This window comes from Hippocampus zosterae, chromosome 1, assembly GCF_025434085.1.
Source record: "Hippocampus zosterae strain Florida chromosome 1, ASM2543408v3, whole genome shotgun sequence".
Taxonomy (NCBI): domain Eukaryota; kingdom Metazoa; phylum Chordata; class Actinopteri; order Syngnathiformes; family Syngnathidae; genus Hippocampus; species Hippocampus zosterae.
The window spans coordinates 46,764-62,415 of record NC_067451.1 but is presented as its reverse complement, the minus strand read 5'-3'; the positions used below and the strand labels follow the sequence as shown (position 1 = coordinate 62,415).

Sequence of the window (15,652 nt, the reverse complement as noted above, 5' to 3'; positions counted from 1 at the left end):
CCCTCATGTGGAAAAAGACACCAGAGTCCCCTCGGATCTTATCGGCTTGCGCTGCCACCTGCTGCCCACTGCGAACATTGCGCCCCCCCACCACCCCGTCCCATGACGTCACTCATCTTTTGAAGCGCGGCAAGCAACGTCAAACGGACATCGAAAGCGACCAAAGGACAACTTGCGCAACTTTTAATATGCAAGTCATGACTGGACAAGAGCCAAAAGCAAAGCGCGGGGGGGCCTCCCGTTTGCGCGGCTGGCATCGCGGGCCACCCGCTATCATTTGTCGGCCGTCGATCCGCCGACTTCTTCCTCCCCTCCTCCCTCCTCCGGGCGGGCTTTGCGGCCGAACGCCGAGGTCATTTCCTGCAGCAGGAGCTCTTGAGACGGCGTGCAGCCGGCCGGCGAAGAAGACGGCGGGGGCGCCTCGGCCGCTCGGCGGGGGGCGGCGGGCGACGGCGGCCCCCCGCCCCCGCCCCCGGACAGGAAGCTGCTCTCCAGGGACTTGAGCACCTGCAGGCCAAAGTCGCCCACCTCCTCGTAGAGCGGCTCCGGCGACTGGCGGCGCTCCTCGCCGCCGTCCTGCTGGACCTTCATCGGCTGCGGACGCCGGCGCCACGGAGTCAGAGCGCGCAAAGTCGAGCGGGCGGCTCGGAGCGACGAGGGACTCACAAAGTACATGGAGAGCGTCCTGCGGTCGTGAAGCTTCCTCTGCGGACGGCAAACCACATTTACGCTCAAGCTTCACGCTGGCGCCGGAAAAAGCAAGCCTCGAGCGCTTGGCGGCGGCTGAAGCGAACTCATTTTGTCAGCGCATGCAAAGCCGCGAGCGGGCGCTGGAGCCGACGGCTTGCGCGAGTCCTTCCCGTTTGAGGCGCGCCAAACGGGCCGCTTGTCCCGCTCGTCTGCTTCGCCACAAAGTCCACATTTCAAGCTTCAATTTGGTCTTCAAGAAAAAAGAATTTTGGGGCCGCTTCTTCGCTTGAAACTGGAACGGTCCCGTTTGCGACTCGGCATGCGGCGAGCGGAGCGCTCCGCTCGTTTGCGCCCGACCACGTCGTGAGCCGCAGCGGTGCGCTTTGGCGTCCCAGGAAACCGCAACGGCGTGGGGAACGCTTTGACTCCGGCGGGCGGCGGCGGCGGCCGTGACGGAGAGATCGGGGGGTGCCCGATACGTCCGTCGCCATCGACCGGTAGCGATCGTCCCGAGTCGATGGCGAGGGGCATCCGGGGGGTGGGGGGGAAAAGGTCCGGGCGGCGCGGATGCAAGCGGCGTCGGAAGCGCGGCGCTCCTTTACCAGCGTCTGATTGGCCGACAGCATCCCGTGGTTGCTGTCGTCTCCTCGGATGGGCACCAGCGGCATGGTGCCAAACTTCTGCTTGGCGATGTCGGAGGACGAGTGGCGGCGGAGGACGGGGGGGCCCGGCTTGTCGTTCTGCCAAACGCGGCCGGGTCGGAGGTCAGGAGGTCGCCGCCGCGCGCCCCGCCCGATATCGCAGCCGCCCACGCGGCAAGCACTGACCTGAGCTTTCAGGAAGCTGCTCACCCAATCCCATACGTCCGCCTCGCTCGGGCAACACAGGAACCTGCGTACGCACACACACACACGCACACGCACACACACGCGCGCATCCGCATGTTCACCCGCCAGCGCAAAGGGTCCCTCCCGCAACCAGTCGGGGCCACTTACAGCTGATGTTTGTGTGACATCACGGTGAAGCCCCACCTACGAGCGCAAGCGCATGTTAGCCTAGCTTAGCGCAGAGATGACGGCTACGCGTGCGGCGGCGGCGCTCACCTGGTTGGCGCTTTGAGTTTCCGGCGCAGCCCCATGTAGACCTTCATGGCCTTCAGCGACCACTCCTTCTCCGCCCTGAAGCTCTGCAGGACAAAAAGAGCCAAGAACATGCGGGGGCCTCACTCCACAAGTCCCCGGCGGTCCGCCGTTGACTACCTTCTTGTCTTTGAGCAACAGCAGTTTGTTCTTCTTGATCTGGAAGCTTCTCTCCTGGAATTTGTTTCCCTGAAGCAGTTTGGGGGGCTCCTCCCGACACCGCAGCACGCCGACCTTCGTCAGGTCGCTCTTGTAGGCTAAGGGGCACGCAACCGGGTCACCGGCACGCCACTTGGACGCGACGCGCGTGTCGGACCTACAGGTGAGGATGTCGAGGCCGTCGCGTTTCGGGACCCTTTTCACCAGCAGGTGGGCGGAGCTGGGGTCGGCCATCTTGCACCACTGCAGCGCCTGCTCCAGAACTTTCTCTTTGGGATGCAACGGACGCTCTGCGGACGCACAAACACTTCAGACGCTAGCGCGCGTGTGCGCGTGCGCGGCGGCCAACGCACCCAACTGCCCGTCCTCGATGGCCTCAAACGTCATCCAGACGTCTTTGTCCCCGGCGGGGACGTTCCTCATGTAGAGAACCTGATTGGTCAGCTCCTCGGCGCACATGCTGGGCGACACCTGCGGGGGAACGGCGGAGTCGAAGGCGGGCTCAGGCTCGGGACCGCGCCCGCAAAGCACGGCGTCCGCAAACGGGCGCGACCTTGAGCGTGACGCAGCTGTCGGGCGTCTTGGCCTCCAGGTAGACCTCGATGATCAGATCTCCCGCCTGAGACAGCTGAATGCACACAAGCGGCACGTTGACACTCGGGGCGCCCATCCCGCCCGACCCGCCGAGAGAGAGAGAGATCGGCGCCGCCAGTTACTTGAGTGTCCTTCCAGGAGGTGATGAGACTGATCTCCAACTCCATCTGATTCTGGTGCTCCTCGTCAATCTGAGCAAAAAGGGAGCAATCCAAAGTCCAGTCGGCCGCCGGCTCCGAAAGCCGACGCGCCGGGTGGTACTCGCCTCGAAAACGTACACGTAGTTGTCAATGAGATCTTCGACGATCTTCACTTCGTGCTCTCCTTTGCCGTCCGTTTGAAAGAGGCTCGGAGCAAAGAGCAGCGACAGGTTCTTGGTGCACATCTGGTTGAGGTCGGCGCATTTCTGGACCCTGCCGGGAGCGATCGGTGGTCACGGAGCGAGCCCGACGGGACGCCGGCCCGACGGCAACTCACCTGTAGAGGTGGCTGACCAGCGCGGCCAGCGTCATGCGGTTGACCCGTGGCAGAGTCCGGATCAGCTCCTTGTAGCGGTCCAACCTCAGAGCTTTGGGCTGCATTTCTGCGCAACGCAAACGGCGGTGAGGCCTCGGCGGCCGCCGGACGCTGGGCGCCGGAGGTCCACTCACTCGCCGCCTCCCGCCACAGCGGGTGGAGGTCCGCCATGAAGACGGGGTCGTCGATCTCCCTGAAGAAGCGCTTGAGCACGTCGGTCACGTCCTCGATGAAGTGGTCCCCCGTGCGCAGTTTGACGTTGCGGGCGTCCTTGCGGAACTCCTCCATGAGCAGCTTGATGCGAGACTTGGCTCCGTTCTTGCGGTAGATCCCCTCGTGGCCCAGGCCTGCAACCGGACAGTTGGAGACGCTGCCAAGGAGAGGCCCCGCCCCTCCCCGCCCCCGTCGCCGCCCACCGTATTGCGTGATGAAGGCGATGCAGCTGTCCACGAGCATGGGGATGTCGTTCCTGCTCAACTGCTGCTCGCGCAGGGCGTTTCCCTTCCCGCCGCCGGCCCGCCGGATGTCCGAGTGCCACGAGGCCAGGTCGGCGCGGCCCACGCCCCGCAGGTGGAACGTCCTGCCACGACGGCCACGTCAGACAGCGGCGCAAAGACGAGCGGCCCGAGCCCGGGTGCGCTCACCTCCCCTTCTCCACCAAAACTAGAATTTCTTTCTTCTCCTGGTTCCGGCTTTCTTCCCAAGCGACGCCTGCCGAAACAAAGAGTCAGGCGCGGGGAAGCCGGACGCGCTCCCCGCAAGATGTGTCCTCGGCACTGACTCAGCTCCTGGAGACGCTTGAGGTTGACGATGTCTTCGGCGGCGCCGTCGTTTTGGGGACAGATGAAGAGGTTGGACTTCTGCAGGACAAAGTAGGCCTCCTTCCACTGCTGAGGGTCCAACATGGCTCGGTATCGCAGGCGCCCGATGCGCTCAAACTCCCGAGTCAGCAGGCAGTGACAGCTGAGCGGCGTGGCGGCCTGCGGGGCGAACGCGGTCCGGGCGGTTGCGACTTCCGCTGCGGGGAAAGAGCGCCCGCCATCGCGACGGGATCTCCCACCTTGCCGATGGCGCTGGTCCAGGTGTGCAGAACTTCGGCCGTCTCCGTGCCAAACTGATAGACTTTGTCCGAGGTCAAATGCAACTCGAAGGTGTACCGGAACCTGAGCGGGAGGAAAAAGCGCATTCCGGCCGGTTTCGCTCGTCTTCCGCACCGCGCCCGGCCAACGCCTCACCTGTCGGCAAAGCCGTCGGCGTCGGATGATTCGGGTCGGCTGACTCCCAAACAGGCGACGTCCTTCAGGCTGATCTCCACGCGCGCCTCGGCCGATCGCTCCGACTGGCACGAGAGCAGCGACTGGTCCACCGAGCACCAGAACCTCTGGAAGTCTGCGGGCAGTCCGGCGGACAGGAAGTGAAGCGGGCGAGGAGCGGCGACCAAACGCCTTCCGTCGGGACCGCGGCGCCGACCTTCTCGAGATCGGCGGGACAGCGTCCCTCTGCTGCTGCAGCTGGACCGGAAGAGGAAGCCCGAATGGAGAACCGTCCTCATGATCTCATCGTAGACGGCGGGATCTGCGGGACCGGACCGGCAGAAGTTCTATTGGCCCCGCCACGTTCGGCAACGCTCGTCCTCGTGCGGGTCGGGGACCGGTTGGGGGAGCGTCCCGGCGGGATTTGGGGAGAGGCCGGCTACGCCTCGGACCGGGCGTCGGTCAATCGCCGGGACTATGCAGACGAACGAGCATCCGCACTCACCATCGCACCTGGCGACACGTCAAGGAACTCGCCTCGCAGGCGGAAGCTTTCACGTCGCGACCGTTTGTCTGCTGCTGATGCTTCCCACGACTCAATTACAAAATGTCGCAGTAGGACAAGGCGTAAGAGTAACGGCGGCGTTTCTGACCCGAGGCGGCGTAGCGATCCGGCGGCTCTGCGGTCGGCTGAAGGGATCTGGCCTCGGAGAAGATGCGAGTGACGGTTTTGAGGAGCGTGTGTTCAGAGACGGCGGAACACAAGACCTGAAGATCACAAAGAGCCCACCCCCCGCCCCAAAGAACCAATCAACAAATGGATACGCCTCCATCGCGGCGCTTCCAAGAGCCGAGTTCTTGGCCGTTTCGGCCGTCGCTGCGACCGCGTGATCGGAACTTGCAAACACCGCGCTCGAGTACTTCCTGGGAGGTGCAGGCGCGCACTTTGAGAAGCTGCTCCTGGCTGCCGAAAGCGGGGTGGTCCAGTCGGAAGCGCCCTTCCCGGTACTTCTGATCGATGAACTCCCGGCGCAGGCTCGGCGACGCATCGCAGCGCAGCTCGTCCGATCGGGACAAGCGGGCCGCCCAGAACTCGTTGGCGCGGTCGTTGCCGAGCATGATGAAGAGCTGCCGCGCAAACAAAGAGCGCTCGAAGAGCTTCGAGCCTTACGCCGCTTTCCAGCCCATTGCGGTCTTACCTGCACGATCTGGTTGCTCCACACGCTGGTGTCCAGTTTGAGACTCTGGACTTTGGACACCATGGTGCCCAGACCTCTGTGCTGACCTGCGGGTGGCAAATGGAACCACGGAATGAGGAACGGGAGTGAACTCGAGGGAATGAAATGAAAGCGCGGCATGCTAACACGCGCGTCGCCAAGGCGGACATACCGGCGCAGTTCTTGCAGATGACCACGCACAAGTTAATGGAAGCCCAGTCGGGGTTGACGGCCCGGCAATCGGCGCAGGCGCGATTGGAGCGGTTGGACCAGATCTTCTCGGCCACCTCGTAATCGGACAGGGTCTCGGCGATGGCCTCCTGCAGCGCCTCCGTCCAGTCCCGCTTTTCCCGTTCGGTGTCGGCCGTGAGGCTGGGGGGTGGGGGGGGGGCGACGGTGAGAGGTCGCCGTGGCAACGGAAGGGCCAAGGAGCCGAGGTCGCACCTGAAGGTTCTGTAGGGAGTGATGAGGTCGAAACTCTTGTGTTTCCCGTCTCGGATGGTGGCGCCGCGGGCCTCGATCGCCGTCATTCCGATCCCGGTACGAAAACACTGAAAGCGCCCGAGAAGAGACGTGACGCGCCGACGCCCGCGAACCACGCCGAGGTTCCGACAGGCCGCCGAGGCGCGAACGGGCGGCGCTGACGTCACCTGTTGGCTTTTGTAGAGCCAAATCTGCTCGCCGTTGATGGCCACGTAAACTTTGGACTTGGTTCCTTTCAGCTCCAGGAAGCCGTGTTTCAGACACTGGGGACCGGGACCCAACCAGCGCCGTCCGAACGCCAGCTGGTCTTGGACGTGGTCCTGCAGCGCCGACACCCAACGTCGTCTCACCACTGACACGCACAGCGCAGCGCAGCGCGTCTATAGTTAGCGATGAATCCCATTGCCCGCGCGGGTGTGTGTGTGTATACCTTCATTGTCAGCCTTAAAAACAAAGATCCGCTGACTGGTGACAATTTCAAATTTGTTGTCTTTGGAGGGCCGGGCCATCTGGATGGCGGCCAATGGCACAACTCCTTTCGGGTACGCATCCTGCGAGAGGGAACCGGAGCACCGTGAAGGCAGTGCTCAGGTCAAGCCTGGACTGGACTCCGACCTTACCTTTTCGTTTCCAAAATACATGAGATTTTTGCCGTCAAACTTGACAAAGCGCTTCTGGAAAACGTAGTTCCTGAAACACAGCGCAAATTGTGGATCAGGGCTCCAAAGTTGCAGAACGTGAAAAAGGACAAGTGCACACACATACACGGTCGAGGCACAACACAGGACCAAAAGACACACACACACACAGAAGGTTTAGAAAAGCCACAAGGTCCTCAGTGCACCACCCGGACCCGCCCGGTGCTTGGATGAAAAAAAGTTTCTCGGACTTGGCGTGACCCGCCGCATCAAGCAAACGCACCCCTGCGGCGACAGTTTGTCCAGCCATCCGCTGACGATGGGCGCGGCCCCGTGGCCGAGGGAAGCGTAGCTGGCGTACGGCGAGATGGTCTGGTCCTCGTCGCCGTCCGGGGACGCCGCGCGACTGCAAAGGGCAGAATGAAGGCGCCTTCGCACACCCCGGCCGACGTCGGGCCGAGCGGCGCGCCTCGCTGCGCGGAGCCCTTCGGCTCGGGTGAATGTCGCGTGATGTTTACCCATGATCCTCGGCGTAGCGCCCTTCCCGCCTCCTTGTCTCGCCGCGTCCACTCGCGTCGATCTGAAAACAATCGACGCAGAAAAAAAACAAACCCAACCCGTCTGGATGGATCGGCGTGGCGTTCTCACCTCGCTGCCCGAGGCGTCGACTCCGCCTCTTTGAAAAAGGCTTTCACAGTAGGGACTGATGACGTCGTCAACGTCGACTGGGTCATCTGCGAACACGAACGCGGAGCTGCAGCGCAAAGGCGTCGCGACGGTGCCGCCACGATGGCGCGATCACGTCGCGCCGGCCCGAGACGTCGCACGCGACATCAGGAAGCGATTGCGTCGCACGACGATTGCTACATGACGCGGCGCCACATCTAGTCACACAACGGCACCTGACGGACGGCCGCGCTCACCTCTGGCCGACCCCGACGACATGTTGCCGGAGGCGCCGCCGCTGTCGAAAGGATTCAAAGGCCATCGTCGATCGGTCACGAATCGATCGCTTGATCGATGGAGCGAACGAGTGCTTTTCCAAACCTGTTTCTCCGCTTCCCGCGCGCCGCTTGTCGTGGCGGTGTCGGAGGGCCGCAAGCCGCCGTTCCCCAATAGATGTCGTTGGAGATCATCTCCACGCCGCCGGACCCGGACCCGCCGCCGCCGTCACGCCGGCCGGGAGACGCGGGCGAGCGGGAAGCGGCGAGCGCTCGCTCATCACGCGGCGGTGCGGGAGGAGGAGGCGACGAGGACGCGCCCGGCGGAGCCCGACGGGCGACCCTGGGGGGAACGGGCGGCGAGGTGGCGTCCGTCCCGCCGACGGGCGCCGCCCCGTCCCCCGTGCGCTCCAAAGGCGGGAAGACGACGGACTCCTGGGAGAGTCTCCTGTGCGGCGACGGGTCCGCGTCCGGCGGAGGGGGCCGGAAAGGAACGGGCGCGGTGCGCCGCCGGTCGAAAACGGTTCTGGGCCTGGGCACCGGCTTGGGCGCGGCGGCCGGATCCGGAGCAGAGCCGTTTCCAAACTCTTGCGAGCGGCGGGAATTTGGCGACAAAGACGACGGCGGCTCCGTCGCGGAGCTCTGAGCCGGCCGCCTCTGGACGTGCGCCAGAAGTCTCAAGATGCGCTTGCGATGCCCCGTGGCCGTGATTCCCAGGCTGACCAGCGCCTCGTGATCCAAGTGGGCCGCGTCGGCCGCCGACAGGAGGCCGGCTCTCCGGAAGGACGACTGGTACCTGCGCGCAAGACGGCAAGTGGGCACGGCGGGAGCGATCGCTCGGCTCGGCGTTCCGCCGCCAGTGACCTCCGACCTCTCCAGATGGATGGCGGCCAAAAGCGTTTCCACCGCTGTGTTAGCGTCCAGCGTCGCCATGACAACCACCGCCAGGGCCATCTCCCGACGCCGTCAGGGCGCCGTCATCGGTCCGACGGGGCCTTTCTCAGCTCCGTGCAGAAAAACAAAACAAAAGCGTGAAAACAAAGAAGGCGTTGCTACCGTGTTAACATCGCGGCACGGCAAGAAGCGACTCGGCCGTGCCGTTGAGGTAGAACGTCGTGGCCGCCAAGACACGCAAGGAAGAAAGTAAGGATGTTGACGCAGCAGGAAGCAGGAAATGATCCCACCAGAGCTGGGCATGGTGCTAACCTGCTAGCACTGGTGGAAGTGCCCCCCCCCCCCACCTCCACACCCCCACATCCCCAAAATAGGTCGCATTTTAACATAGCACGAAGCCAGGAGCAAAATGTGTTGCTAAAGAACGGCGGACGCCTCTCATGTCGGGCGCGGGCAACGGCCAAAAGGTGTGTCGCGAGCCTCCGTGGCGGGAAGTGACTCCAAAGCGGCGACAATGGCAGGAAATGACAACAATCGTCACAACGTCAATCCCAAATGATGTCGCTTGCGTGTTGGCATAGCAAGAAGTCAAGGCTGCAAATTTGGACTTTTGCTCCGGAGCATTTTCACGGAGCAGCAGAAGGGAGATTTGAGCGAGGCGGTCGGCGCGTTCAGAATGGCTGCGGCGGGCCGGCCTGGCGGCCCGGAGTCGCTCTCGACCGGACGTCCGTTTCCTCTCTTGCCTCTCGTGGGAAGAAAGTCGACCCGCAGCGACAACATCGGTATGAGTCGATCAACCATGTTGCAAATCGTGGCGGGAGGAAGAAAGTCATCCATCCATCCATCCACGATGGGAGCCGCTCTCTCCCCGGGAGGGAGGCGGGAGGGGGGCTCTTGAAGTTTTCGACATCACGTCGAATGCGGACGACGGGCCGCCTTCGATTTGCCGCGGGTGATGACTTCATGCGGGCACAGACAAGACGGCCGTTGTTGTGCGCGCACGCACAAGCCGGCCGTTGTGAGTCGGCGTGCGTGTGGAGCTGACCTCGGGGGCGCGTCGGGCAACAAAAGGACGTTATGTTCCGCGGCGCTCGTTCGCTCCTCGGGCTCGCGTTTTCCTGCCGGCCAAACACGTTACCGTGGCGACACGTGACTCGGCGGGAAGAAAATCAAAACCCGAGCTTCCGACATGTCTGCAGCGAGTCCACGCGGATGCGCTTGTGTGCACGATTGCCAAAACGGGAAGGACGTTGGCATGCGTGTGCCAATGGCGGAGTCGGACGCCGCGCATAAGCTTGTTGTCGAGGTGGCCGAGTGTTTTTATGTTCATAGCGTCCGATTGGCTGAAGAAAAGAAAAGAAGAAAGTGTTGGTCGTGCGTTCTCGATCAAGCTGCGTTCAAACGGAATCCGGCGCTCCTTTTGCCAAACGACGAACGCGGGGCGCCCTCTAGCGGCGCGGGCGCGGTCGATCCAAGCGCGGACATCTTCTCTAACGGGACATTCCAGCAAACACGTTCGAGGCAAGCTTTTTTTTGGGGGGGGGGGGGGGCGGGGGGATTTGCTATTGAGGACTTCAATCTCGGTGTATTTTTAGGCCATTCGCGATCAAAGCTCAACTGTGTCGATTGATTGAGAGGCGCGTCGGCAATCCCTCAGCAGAACTTGGAAAACGCGCACGAGTTGAACGGTGTTCGGATTCGGAAGAAGGCGGCCCGGGGTAACGCTTAGAATGCCGGCGAACCAGTAGTGGACCGAAGCCCGCAGCGAAAAGCAGAAGAACCGAGAAAAGCTCGGCGGCGAAACGCTGCGAAGCGGTCCGACCAGGACAAACCGGCACAACAAGCACAACAAGCGGTCAGAGCGGCACAACTCCGAAAACCGGTCCAACCAAACGGACCAACCGAACAGCAACAACCGGTCATAAAAGCGGACCGGTTTCGACCGGTCAAACAGGTCGGGAACAAACCTTGTGCGTGCGTTTCCGGTCGCGTCCGATCCCGACGCGACCGAACCGTGACCCAAACGACTTGACCCGCAGCGCTCACTCACTTGACTCGTGCTCGAGCTCCTCTTCCGAGCTCGCCGGGGTTCGGTTGGGCCAACGCGCAAGCGGCATCCGCTCGGGTGGTTCCGAGAAGTGTCAGAGTTGGGCGAATTCTGTAGGACTGCGGACGTTCAACACGCCCGTCGCTCCGAACGTCCAAGCGCGGCGACGACCACGCACATGACTTCCGGGCGTCGCCTTTCAAAATAATAGCGACCACTCCGACCAGCTTCCGGTTGTAGGCCCGTGAAATGCACACGATTCGATCCGCAGATTTGCTCACGCGTGGATGGATGGAAAAGCGTCAGGCCACTTTGGACCGCCTTCCATTTTCCTTGTGTGCAATTTGAAGTTCGTGTGTGGTCGCGTATGCTCCTTAGGAGCATAAAAGAAAGAAATAGCGTGCGCTATCAGGTTTTGTTGGTTGCAAGGATGACGAGGAGAGGTGTTCGTTGTGGGGGGGCAAGTTTCGCTGGTCGTTCGCAACGGAAACAAGCGTCTCAGCGGGTGGCGGGGAGCTGGTGGAGTTTCCTGTCCTCCCCTTTCCTTTCCTCGTCCTCGCAGCCAAAGACAATCAGAAGCCAGCAGCCAGGAAACAGGAAGCGTCTGAGACAATACGGAGTCGGACATCAAAACAAAGTGAGGAAGGGCCACCTGACCGGACGCCTCCGCGTCCAGATAGCGCCGTGTTAGCGTCACCTCAGCGACGTGCGAGCGTGACCCTGGTATGACGTTAGCATCACTTGGCCCTCATGTTAGCACCGTGTGCCATGTTAGCATGACCTTGGCACCCTACTGGCGTCGTGTACATAGCACCATTTTTCAATAAAAATGAAAGTGATGAAACACTTTTTTCTTTGTGTTTATTTGATTCCAATTCAAGCTGTTATAACGACATTCTTCAAAGTTAAAAAAAACGGTTATAGGAACAATAGAACACGCTTCTTGTTGTTAGAAGAAGCATGACACATTTTTCGCTAGTGGTGTGCCGCGAGATTTTCTTTCAATGAAAGAAGCGTGCCTTGGCTCAAAAATGTTTGAAAAACACACTGCCCTCATTCAAGAACGGAGGAAGCCCACCGGTCGTGATATTGGCGACTGTTTTCTAAGTCTTGGAAGTCGTTATCATTCCAAAGCTTGGCATTGTTTTTGGAAGAACAAACATTGTTCCAGAGCAGCGGTTCTTGACCTGGCTTCGGTCAATCGGTCTCAGGGCTTAGACGGGGCCTCTGCCTTGGAGGTTAAGACGCACCCGACTCAACATTTCAATGAGGTATGACACGCCCACTTAGCCATCACTGGCTGCAGATGATCACATGACATTGCTTGTCCAATCAGAGCTGTGGGAAAAGGAGTGCGCTTAGTTGTCGCCATGCGACAGCCGTGATCGTACGTCGTACAATTAAAAAAAAAGTCTACTTATCTCTCGAAATTGATGTTACTTTTTTTCACGTTTTTAACAAATGTGTTTCTTGATACCTTGAATTTGTTATATATACAGCATATAATTTATTTATTTTTCATTCGTGAATGAATCTCGCGCGGCGATCAAGACGGAAAGAGGAAATGTTGGGGCCACATCCGGGCACCGGAGCTCACGGATCCCTCGTTTGGCGTCACGAGGCTCCCTCCAGTGGCGTGAATGGTAACGACAGCTTGAGGGATGTTGCCAAAGAAGAACCGATCCAATCATTACGAAGCCATGAGCAGAAAAGAAATCCATTTGATCCCAAACTGCAAATAGTCACGTGACATTCCACTGGGACACATCACGGTACTGACATTTGGGCATTGAGAATTAGGTTACTCGAGAACAGTGGTTCTTAACCTTGTTCGAGGTATCGAACCCAACTGGTTCATATGCACGTTCAGCGAACCCTTCGTTAGAGAATACAAATAAAAATATGATTTCTTTTGTTTTTGTTTTGTTTTTTTACAAATTCAAGAAAACGCATGTATTAAAAACAGACAAAAGTCAACACAATTCGTATCAAGTCAAAGTTTTTGAATTGTGCACAAAATCAACCGTGTCGTACCTCATTGACATGTTGAGTCGAGCGTGTCGTCACCTCCACGGCAGAGGCTCCGTCGAAGCCCTGCGACCGATTCACCGAAGCCAGGTCAAGAAGCGCCGCTTTCGCATGACCCGAGCGGCGCGACGTCACGACACTTGCTCGACATCCGCCGGCGGGCGGGCGCGTTTTCCTCACTTGATGGGTGACCGCATTCCGACAGGTGGCGCCGCAATCTGTCCTGTCGGCGTCTCGACGTGACCTCATCAGTCAGACGGCCAAAGCGTTTGCAAATTGCAAAGCGGGAAGCGAGCGCAACGCAACGGCGTGTTGACGTGGCCGCAGCAATCGCGCGGCTAACACGTTAGCATAGTAAGAAGTGAGCGCAACGCCTCGGCTTGTTAACACGACGTCTTTATTTACTTTGTTGAAGTGTAGTTTGTCACATCAACATTCATCTTTTGGTTTGTCGTTTTGCACACGCGACGATAGAAAGAAGTCAGAAAAATCGCAGTCTGCTTTGAAGGAACTCCATGAAAAATAGACAAACGTGTGTGTGCGTGTGTGTGCGAAAAAATGCGATGCTCCGAGGACATCAGCAGGGCCCGTCCTTCACGATCACAATGTCCACTTTCTTCTCCCTGCACATACAGTACACACACACGCGCGCGCACGCAGAAAGGTCACATGACTGTGTGCGAGCGCGTCCACGAAAGTGTTGGTTTCAGGCCTCGAGTACAATGCTCTCCAGCAGAGTTCTTGATCGTGTAAGCTTATGTTATATGATGAATTATCATTTCCTGTTAAGCATACCTAAATTCTATTCTGTTGTTTAATAATTGCTTGGACATGTTTTTAGGTAGCTAGGTTCTGATTGGCTGTTAAAGTAAGAGAAGCAGGAAGTGATTTGAGTTACGAGAGTTGTGTTCTCGGACGTGCTTTTCTTTTCCTTTTAATAAACTGCATTCAGGATTCCAACTCTCCCTTTGTTTATCCGTCTCAATTTACAATCGTTTGGGATTTTTTTTTTTAGAAGATCAAATCGAAACGCGAGGACCGTTTGACGGTCCGCCGATGAGGCCGAGCATTCGAAACACTTCTCTTTTGGGAACGACAGAAGCGAGTCGCCAAAGCGCCGCTCGTCGTCCAACTCCCAATTGCTACAAGTTTGCGGCCGGCAACTCACAGTTGGCTGATGCACAGAGCGCATTCGTTGGGGTAGGTGATCCCGTCGCTGCCGCACACGGGCGAGTAGTCCAGCGGACACGCTCGGGTCAGCGCGGCGCCGCTGCACTGGGGCTGCCAACACACACACACACACCGCAAACAAACCGACAAAGGTCACGCACCACCCGGCACCCCCGGGAACTCCACTTTGTGCTGCCAAAGTGAACAGAAGTGTTTGGGAAGCGCCAAGGCCTGAAGAGGAACCCGGACGGGCCGCAGTCCCGAACCGCGCGTACGCCCAACTTGGCGCGCGAATGTCTCGTTTTCGCTGCGGAAACCCCAAAATTGGGCTATTTCCTGCTGCTTTTTTGAGGATCGCATTCGCCATCTGTCAAGGAAACGCAGGTCAAAGAAATGAAACGAATCCTTGGTATCTGTTATCGGGTTGCGTGTTCGGCACGCAAATGCCCATGGCGAAAAACGATTTCGAAAAAGAAAATAAGAATCCAAACGAAGGCAGCAATACTTTGGATTTTACGGACGTGGACGTCTTCCTCTTCTAATTTTTTTAAATTTTCACAGACTGATATTGACACGTATAGAGACGAGCAAGTGAATTTTGCTCAGCGTTTTGAAGCGACATTCAATAATATCTCCGGGGAGGAAAAAAGGCATCATGTCCAGAAAATGGAAAATCTTTTCAGAGGTTGAAGCGCGCGGCAGGATGAGTCTGTGAATTTGGATCATTCACGGCAGTTTTCTGACACGAAGCGTCTTTAATTTTTTTTTTTTTTATCGGGCTCTCCCAAGGGAAAAAGAAAAAGGCTTCATGCCCTGGGAATCCAAAATTGCTTAGCTCGTTTCATCGGTTGAAGCGGGCACGAGTCCGAGCAGTTTTGTGGCATGAGGCGACACGACGCCACCTTTTTGACGCGTCCCCGTCAATGGAGACTTTGGCGCGCCGTTCACCGCTCGTTGCTTGAAACGCGTCGGCTCTTTTCTCGCAATCGTTTCCGCGACCTACGCTGACACACACACGCACACACCAAGTGTCGCCCGCCTTTCAACGCGCTGGAATTTCTCGCCCCCCCCCCCCCCCCCTCCCGCAACGGAGGCGACAGGCGGGCAACGGGCTCGGCGGCCGGCACTCGATTGCGGGCGAGCACTTTCTCAGGGGCAAAGGGGAAGATCGAGATCCCTTACCCTCCTGAAGAGGCCGTCTCCGTCCTCGGCATCTGCAAACAAGAAGCGTCTTGCAAGGTGAGCGAGCGAGGCTCGGCTGGCCTGGCGGCTCGAGGGCAGAGCGACTCACAGGCGCGGACGCAGACGAGGACGCAGACGCAGACGAAGAGCGGCGGCAGCCCCCGGTCGCGCCACATGCTGAGTGTCGGCCCGGTTCCGATGCCAAGCTTGGGCCGGTCTCGCGCGCGCCACTTGTACAACATTTAGGCGCGCCCGCCGTGTTGCGACGGGGCTTTTGTGGCCGTCTAAAGCTGGGGGGGGGAATGGGGGGCGGGGGGGAATCGGCGGGGATCGCAGACTCTGCTGAGCCAGCGCAAAAAAAACCCGACAACAAGCCGCCGGGACAAAACACGTCGCGCCGAAACCGCGCGTCACCGACCGCGGGTCGCTCGGCTCCTTTGTGCGTCTGCGCCCACAATTCAGTGATCGCAACGCTTTGACGGCTTTGGTTTCATCGTTCCTTTTTTTGGGGGGGGCTTGCCTTCAAAGACGGCGGGGCCACAATAGCGCTCTGCAAAACGTCCAAAAAGCTCTCCATTTGCGGCTTTCCTTTTTGGAAGGTCCAAATCCAGCGAGGGTCTTGCATCCTGTTCTTCGGGGATCCCGTTCCATCTCGCCCGAGCCGACCGAGGGCTTGAAATGGGCTGGGCGAGCGTTGCCCT

The 15,652-nt window shown here is 59.4% G+C and overlaps 2 protein-coding genes across 3 annotated transcripts; both read right to left on the bottom strand.

Moving 5' to 3' along the window:
* Positions 1-235: 235 nt before the first annotated feature.
* On the bottom strand, positions 236-8,650 carry arap3 (ArfGAP with RhoGAP domain, ankyrin repeat and PH domain 3). 2 transcript variants are annotated; one of them, XM_052079358.1, is made up of 34 exons: positions 8,502-8,650; positions 7,737-8,426; positions 7,613-7,653; positions 7,338-7,423; positions 7,208-7,269; positions 6,973-7,095; positions 6,672-6,741; positions 6,482-6,602; positions 6,219-6,403; positions 6,013-6,119; positions 5,741-5,940; positions 5,551-5,636; positions 5,297-5,479; positions 5,005-5,119; positions 4,569-4,673; positions 4,334-4,487; positions 4,159-4,261; positions 3,880-4,078; positions 3,743-3,809; positions 3,515-3,678; positions 3,233-3,445; positions 3,060-3,165; positions 2,848-2,995; positions 2,705-2,773; positions 2,542-2,616; positions 2,342-2,459; positions 2,150-2,278; positions 1,950-2,086; positions 1,794-1,876; positions 1,686-1,721; positions 1,518-1,581; positions 1,293-1,430; positions 667-705; positions 236-594 (listed from the first exon to the last, which is right to left on the bottom strand). In XM_052079358.1, the coding sequence occupies exons 1-34, from the start codon at positions 8,582-8,584 to the stop codon at positions 274-276; spliced, it is 4,620 nt and encodes a 1,539-aa protein (XP_051935318.1). In that variant the 5' UTR covers positions 8,585-8,650; the 3' UTR covers positions 236-273. The 2 variants fall into 2 exon arrangements, with proteins under 2 accessions (XP_051935318.1, XP_051935328.1); XM_052079368.1 differs by having other exon boundaries at positions 2,848-2,929.
* Positions 8,651-12,979: 4,329 nt separating this feature from the next.
* Positions 12,980-15,469, bottom strand: LOC127609819 (probable pancreatic secretory proteinase inhibitor). The gene is made up of 4 exons (XM_052079353.1): positions 15,061-15,469; positions 14,952-14,983; positions 13,768-13,880; positions 12,980-13,222 (listed from the first exon to the last, which is right to left on the bottom strand). The coding sequence occupies exons 1-4, from the start codon at positions 15,191-15,193 to the stop codon at positions 13,177-13,179; spliced, it is 324 nt and encodes a 107-aa protein (XP_051935313.1). The 5' UTR covers positions 15,194-15,469; the 3' UTR covers positions 12,980-13,176.
* Between the last annotated feature and the right edge of the window lie 183 nt (positions 15,470-15,652).

What these genes read in the sequence shown, in the direction of transcription:
- arap3 (XM_052079358.1), bottom strand. Translation starts at nt 8,584, where the DNA reads ATGGCCCTGGCGGTGGTTGTCATGGCGACGCTGGACGCTAACACAGCG. An exon ending in GCCGACGGCTTTGCCGACAG is followed by an intron (nt 4,262 to 4,333) that starts GTGAGGCGTTGG and finishes CCTCCCGCTCAG; the next exon opens with GTTCCGGTACACCTTCGAGT. An exon ending in TGTCGGCCAATCAGACGCTG is followed by an intron (nt 706 to 1,292) that starts GTAAAGGAGCGC and finishes TGCCGTCCGCAG; the next exon opens with AGGAAGCTTCACGACCGCAG.
- LOC127609819 (XM_052079353.1), bottom strand. Translation starts at nt 15,193, where the DNA reads ATGTTGTACAAGTGGCGCGCGCGAGACCGGCCCAAGCTTGGCATCGGA. An exon ending in GAGACGGCCTCTTCAGGAGG is followed by an intron (nt 13,881 to 14,951) that starts GTAAGGGATCTC and finishes GTGTGTTGGCAG; the next exon opens with CCCCAGTGCAGCGGCGCCGC. An exon ending in GCTCTGTGCATCAGCCAACT is followed by an intron (nt 13,223 to 13,767) that starts GTGAGTTGCCGG and finishes CTGTATGTGCAG; the next exon opens with GGAGAAGAAAGTGGACATTG.